The 7,500-nt window shown below is 43.8% G+C and overlaps 1 protein-coding gene across 6 annotated transcripts in view; it reads right to left on the minus strand.

The window, feature by feature from the left end:
* LOC143279679 (3',5'-cyclic-AMP phosphodiesterase 4C-like) overlaps positions 1–7,500 on the minus strand; it is a 757,240-nt gene that overhangs the window by 118,219 nt on the left and 631,521 nt on the right. For all 6 annotated transcript variants that reach the window (XM_076583764.1, XM_076583765.1, XM_076583761.1 and 3 more), the window contains one exon: positions 3,484–3,611. In XM_076583764.1, the coding sequence (XP_076439879.1) occupies positions 3,484–3,611 (128 nt within the window). The remainder of the gene's footprint in view (positions 1–3,483; positions 3,612–7,500) is intronic.

Below are 7,500 nucleotides of genomic sequence, written 5' to 3' on the forward strand. Positions count from 1 at the left end.
TACAGTATAACACAAAGTAACTTTTCCAGTCATGTATGTACACTCCTTTCAGTTACAGCAGCAACGGCAACAACACCACGACATACACACGCACACACACACGCGCGCGCGCGCACACACACACACACACACATTCCGATTGTAAGAATCCAGACTTCATACACACTGACTTTAGAATGAAAGAAAACGAAGCGCACAAAACAAAAGTAACAACATCACGGAGACCCAGGACACGAGACACACCAGCAACAGTGCCTTTCAAGGGACGTTGTTCATGTCGATGGCGGTCATAAACACAAACCTTTTTTCCCTTGTCAACTAAAAAAAATAAAGCCAAAATGATGTACACAACTGTATAAACGACAGTACGAAAAGGCCAGCAACCCGCACTGAGTCGGACGAACGCGCAGCGTTACAGATACTCACCTGACTTAACGCAACATCACGTCGGTAGGCAGCATGCACTTTCACAGAGGCCGTAGATATTTCACACATGTGACAGTGATTGCAAATACATGATATTTCTCACACACAGACGGGTGTTATCTCTCTCTCTCTCTCTCTCGGTATCTGCTCACCCTTTGGGTCATAAACTGGTCAGTGACGAAATGACCGTGTCCACCGACCGAGGTGCCGTGTACTTTTAGGCTGCAGGCGGTGGCAAGGGGGACCAGAAAAACAGCTGGTGGTGTGTCAAAAGGAACTTTATTACCACTGTTACTGCTTGGGTATTTGAAGTGCGCTCTGACCTCGGCGTCAGGAAGGAACTGGGTACGGAGGGCGGCCAGCGCCATTCATATAATTATATATTTTTTCCTTTCTGCCTGCAAGGTCTGTATTTGTTTTTATTATCGAAGTGGATTTTCAACAGAATTAATAATAATAATATTATTATTATTATTATTGCCAGGGACGGACAACCCTTTTACCGGTGTGACTTCTTTTAAGCGCTCTGAGTGCGTGCTGCACACGGGACCTCGGTTTATCGTCTCATCCGAAAGATGGTGAGAAAAAAGAAAAAAGAAAAGAAAAACGGTGCATACACACATGTATGCATGTAGACACTCAGGCACGAGCACACACACACAAACACGAGTGCACACATATACATGACTGCGTGCAGACACCCGGCACACACACACACAACTAAGCGCGCGCTTTGTCCCCTTAGCACGTGGAGGAGCCTAGGGAAGGCGCCGGCCAGCGCCACCCATATATATATATATATATATATAGTGTGTGTGTGTGTGTGTGTGTGCCGTGTGTGTGTGTGTGTTTTATATGTCTGCAAGGTATGTATTTGTATGCGTGCAAATACTCAGGCACGAGCTCACGCACGCATTAGAATGTGCACGCACAAATATACAATCCCGTCCTCGCTCCTTATACTCCCCATACCCCCCCCCACCCCCTCTTCTCCAAACTCCACATCATCCATACACTAAGGAAGCCAAGATAAACACTTAAACACCACTATTATGAGAGAGGCTGAGGGGGCTGGAAGAGCAACAAGGGTGGTGTTGGAACTGTACAAGATTGCCGCGAGAGACACTGAAGACGAGAAAGGAATAAGCAGAAGAAAAGAAAAAAAAAGAAAAAAAAGAAGAAGAAAAACAGCAGTCTCTAAAAGATCGGGTTTTCAAAACACCTGCATGCAGACAAAGAGAGAGAATGTCTACGGAGCAAACGGACAGTGTGTCAGTGTTTTCACAAGTCTCTTTTTAACCGCAGCCAGCCCCCAGTCTATTTCCAGACCTTCATATTTATTCTCTCTCTCTCTCTCTCTCTCTCTCTCTCTGTGAATGATAACCGTAAGCAGAATATACTAAGAAAAAAACAACAAAAAACAAAAACAAAACAACAACAACAAAAAAACAAAAAAAAAAACAACAACAACAAAAAACAAACAAAAACCAACCAAACAAACAACCCAAACCAAACCAAAACTAAATCCTTACAATATTCTCTTCATCACACATCAGGGCTGTATCTAATTTTGAATGTTATGCTGTTTTCCCTTTCCTCCTATTATCGTTATCACTGTAGCAGCTGAGACAGGGGGCTTCAGAAAGAGCAGCGTTGTTTCCACTGTTGTGGGAAGGCCAACAAAATACATGTTAAGGGAAGCAACCAGTCTCTTGCTGGTCAATAGCAAGATGTGAAGGAGTACTTCCCCTTTACCCACATCGTCTCTTCACTAACTGCAAAAACAGAAAAAAAATGAACGAATAAAAGCACAGGAAGAAAAAAAAACACACCTCAGTACGAAAGTCTTCATTACACTGACGATATAACAACGGTGAATGATATGAATACATATATAGCGCCTATCCTTTGAAACACGGCGTCATTTGCAAAACAAATTGTCCACCTGAGTAGTGCTGGCGACTGACAACTGCACTTCAGTGGGAGCTCATCATTCGTTTCCTGTGTCATTCAGACAGGTTCAAGTCACGCACACATACACACTCAGACATGTAACATTTTACGTCTCTGACCGTTTGTTTATTTACCCGACCGCCACCACCACCAATAATAATAATAACGCCACACTAGTGGTGTGTCCATCGAGAGATAACGATAATGATGATGATGATGACGATAATGACGACACAACACACACACCACAACACACACTAACAGCAACAACAAATAACAACAACAAAAACCCCAAAGCTCAGTTCACTTCATTTATATCCTATTTGATTTAATACTGTTCCCACCTATCAACAGGATATAAAATCCTTACCACCAAATTCAGTGGTCGACTTTATTTAAAATCTACTCGCCAGTAGCTCCATCACTTTTCTTCAATGAAACAGTATCTGTGCTCCACTGAGGTCATCTTTGTTGGAAATTATTCATGTTTATTAAAAAAAAAAAAAATGTGACAAACTTTTTTGTTGATGTTGTTAATTTTACGCAATGGCGAAAACAACAGATCTTCTTTCTCTCTTTTTAATATAAATGAAATTCATTTTCTTAATACACGACTGTCTATTTATCTATTTATTTCCTCACCCGCCTCTCAATCCAAGCCGGGAGTCAATTCAAGGGACACAAGCGATCCTGACCACAGTTCTAGAGTCGGAGGAGTACTCTCCCGTGGCCAACCTTCTAGCTCCACATATTCATTGTGTGTCGGGCAAAAATGGCAAGAAAATGATAGAGTAGAGTGAAAGAAAGGGCAAATGTACTGTATGCACGCTTAGTCGTACGCACGCGCGCGCACACACAAACATCAGTTACACCCCCTAACACACACACACGCACACACACACACACCACAACACACACACACACACAAAACCACACACACACACACACACAAAACACCCACACACCCCACACACAAAACACACACACACACACAAACCACACACCACCCACACACACAAACCACACACAAAACCACACACACACACACACACACAAACACACACCCACACACACACACCCACACACACACCCACAACCCCTCACCTTGTGGATGGAGCGGGGAGGGGGTGTCGTGGGTGTTGTGGAGGTGGTGTGGGGAGGGTGACCCCTGACCCTGGGCGTTGGTCAGCAGACTGTGACTGTGAGGGGCCGAGCCGGACCCCCGTCTGGGCCTGCAACATCGTGGTAATCGTCATCATTAACATCATCATCATTATCGTCATCATCATCATCGCCGTTCTTATCTTCATTGTCATCATCATCGTTATCGTCATCATTTTCGTCACCGTCATCATCGTTATTTCCTTCATTATCATCATCATCGTTATAATCGCCATCATCATCGTTATATTCTTCATTATCATCACCATCATCATTGTTATCATCGTCGTCGTCATTATCATCGTCGTTATAATCATTATTATTACATCATCATCAATAGTAGTAGTAGTAGCAGCAGCAAGAAGAACAACAGTGGCAGCAGTAACAGCAGCAACAGTAGCAGTAGTAGCAGCAACAGTAATAAGAACAGCAGTAGCATTAGTAACAGCAGCAGTAGTAGTAGTAGCAGCAGTAGTAGTAGTAGTAGAAATGGCAGTAGTAGCAGCAGCAGTAGTTGCAGCAGCAGCAGTAGTAGTAGTAGTAGTAATAATAATGGATACTTATATAGCACACTATCCAGAAATCTGCTCTAGGTGATTTACAAAAACACTTTTGTTAGCATAACACATTACATCAATGTTTCATACACACACCAAAATGTGACTAAACACACACAATGCACAGACACACACACAATGCATACATACATTTTAACATACATGTGTACCTAACAGCTACCCTCAAAACATACCCATAGGCACGCACAAACATACATAAACACACGCGTGCGTGCGTGCGTGCGTGTGTGTGCATGTAGTTATGTAGTTAGGGAAAAGGTGAGATTTGAGACGAGATTTAAAAGATGCAAGGGAATCAGAATGACGAAGGCTATCAGGGAGCTTGATTCAAGTCTTTGGCGATTGAAAAGAAAACGATCTGTGTCCATAGGTCTTACTTCTGACGTGAATCCTGAGAAGTCGAGTATCAGAGGAAGAACGGAGCTGGCGAGACGGGGTATAGATATGGAGGAGTTCAGAAAAATACTTGGGGCCAGATCCTTTGACTGCAGAAAAGGTCAGAGTCGATAGCTTATAGTCTATTCGATCAGAAACAGGCAACCAGTGGAGAGACTGAGGGAGAGGAGAAACATGGTCAAATTTAGAAGCTCTGCAAATGAGTCTTGTAAGCGTTATTCTGAATTCGCTGAAGTCTGTCTAATAGATATTCGGGAAGGCCGGCCAAAGGAGAGTTGCAGTAATCCAATCTTGAGAGAACCAGAGAGCATACAAGTGTCTTGGTTGCATCGGTTGAGAGACAGTGGCGGATAGAAATGATTCTACGCAGTTCCAAACACATATTCGAAATGTGCTGTTGGAAGGAAAGAGACTGGTCTAGGATTACACCAAGACTGCGAACAGAAGGAGAAAGTGAAAGAGGTGTGCTATTGATCAGAACAGTGTCAGGAAAGCCAGGATGTTGACGAAACTTCTTTGGACAGGCTATCACAAATTCAGTCTTATCATCATTTAGTTGCAGATTATTGGGAGTCATCCAGTCCTTTAGGCCAGCAATTCACTCCCGTGTTTGAGTCACCAGTGCATCAAATCCAGCTATGGAAGCCGACTGATAAAGTGTATACTGTGTCATCAGCAAAGCTCTCATGTGACATCGCATGATGACTGATGACATCCGACACAGGAGCCGCATACAGAACGAAAAAAACAGGACCTAGGACGGACCCCAGTGGGACACCATATTTTTAAGGCAGATACTCTAAATTACCTACCATTTACACACACTTTCTGTGTACGATCTGACAGGTAAGACGTGATCCCTGCTAGTGCAGTGTCACGAATACCAAGGAAGTTTTAAGCTGTTCACGAGGACAGAGTGGTCGATAGTGTCAAAAGCTGCTGACAAGCGAGAACAGATATCTTATCCTCATCAATTCCAGATGGCAAATCATTCACTATTCTAAGAAGGGCCGTTTATATAATCACAATTATAGTAGCAGAAGTAATGGTCGCAGAAGCAGTATTGTCATTACAATCATTATTGTATTGTCGAACATGATCACCATAGCCAAAACCTCGGGGGAAGGGCAGGGGATATATATATATATATATATATATAAACAGACACACATTGCACAGCCAAGGCAAACAGACCAGACACAGACACACATTGCACAGCCAAGGCAAACAAACACACACACACACACACACATTGCACTGCGAAGGCAACCACACACACACATACATATTGCACAGCCAAGGCAAACACACACACACACATACATATCGCACAGCCAACACAAACACACACGCAAACACACATCGATAATAATCTTTATACCTACATCGTATTGCATAACTCATCGATTTTTTCTTCTTCGTCATCAGTACCTGTTATTTTGTGGCCTGTTCCCCAAAACAGGTTGTGGGTGGATGGGGTGTTGGGCTGGGTAGAGGGGGTGGGAGGAGGGATATTTCCAGGTCGCTCGCCGCCCTCCCACTCTCTCCTCCTCCTCCCTCCCCTTCCCCGACAAATAAAAATAAATACGTAGAAAAGAGAGAGAGAGAGAGAGAGAGAGAGAGAGAGAGAGAGAGAGAGAGAGAGAGAGAGAGAGAGACAGACAGAGAGACAGAGAGAAAGAGAGACAGAGAGAGTTGTCAAAGTGCAATGCGACTTTCTCTGTGCGGATTTCTTTCCAGAAGTCTGTCTGTGCCTTTCGATCTCTCGCCTCCATCGTCTAGCATTCTCTCTCTTTCACTGTTCCTCTCTCTCCCTCTTTCTAGAATCCTCTCACCCTTCTCTTTCGTCTGGCGCTCTCTCCATCTCTAAACCCGTCGCCCAGCCCCCCCCCCCCCCGTCCCCCAGCCCCCCATTCCCTCTCTTCTCCTGTCTCCTCTCCAAACCACCTTTTAGAAGGTCTACGTGCCATTTAATAATGGTTTCTCTGTCCTGAAAAAAAAACCAGAGAGTTAAAAGCAAAAACCATACTCTTTGTTGGAAAATGCCAAGCTGATCGTTTGGTGAAAGTGGTGGTGGTGGTGGTGGTGGTTCGCAGCTAAGCGTTCGTCATCGGGTATTTTGTGTGGTGTTGATGTTTCTGGTGTGTTCGAAGTGATAACGCATGCGCTGTGTTAGTCCTTTTTGAAGCGAAATATCATCACAAAAGAAAGAAAGAAACAAAATCAAGAAAATCAACAACAACAACAACAACACACACACACACATATATATATATATGGATAGAGAGGAGAAAGAGAGGGAGGGGAAAGAAAAGGGTGAGAAACGCAGAGAATGAGAGAGAGAGAGAGAGAGAGAGAGAGAGAGAGAGAGAGAGAGAGAGAGAGAGAGACATTGAGAGAGAGAAAGACAGTGAGTGAGAGTGAGAGAGAGAGTGAGAGAGTGAATGAGAGAGTGTGTGTGTGAGAGAGAGAGACATTGAGAGAGAGAGACATTGAGAGAGAGAGAAAGACAGTGAGAGAGAGTGAGAGAGTGAATGAGAGAGAGTGAGAGACAGAGGCAGAGAGACGGAGTGAGGTGCCAGACCCCACCCCTCCATTTCCTGGCCTGATTGATTGTTTTCTCTTTTTCAAGTTATGCTTGTGTGGTTTTCCAGAAATACTTGTGAGTGCGTGTATGAGAATCATATTGGGGGGGGAGGGGGGGGGGGCTGGGGGAGAGAGAGATGTGAATGGACGTTGGATTGGATTAAATTGAAAGTACGTGAAGTGAGACATTGAAGTAATCTGCATATTAAACACTAGACTGAAAAAGACGTCTAGTTCACACACAAGCATTTGGAGTTTTAGGAATTATACTTTACAACTTGAGTGCCTTTTACTGTTGAAGAACGTGTTTCATATCTTGTTTTCAACCAAAGGCAAAATCAATAGTGATAACCATTTTCCCTTGAATCTGTATGCTTCTTCCCTCTCCTCCCCTCTATCT

This window comes from Babylonia areolata, chromosome 3, assembly GCF_041734735.1.
Source record: "Babylonia areolata isolate BAREFJ2019XMU chromosome 3, ASM4173473v1, whole genome shotgun sequence".
In the NCBI taxonomy this organism is placed as follows: domain Eukaryota; kingdom Metazoa; phylum Mollusca; class Gastropoda; order Neogastropoda; family Buccinidae; genus Babylonia; species Babylonia areolata.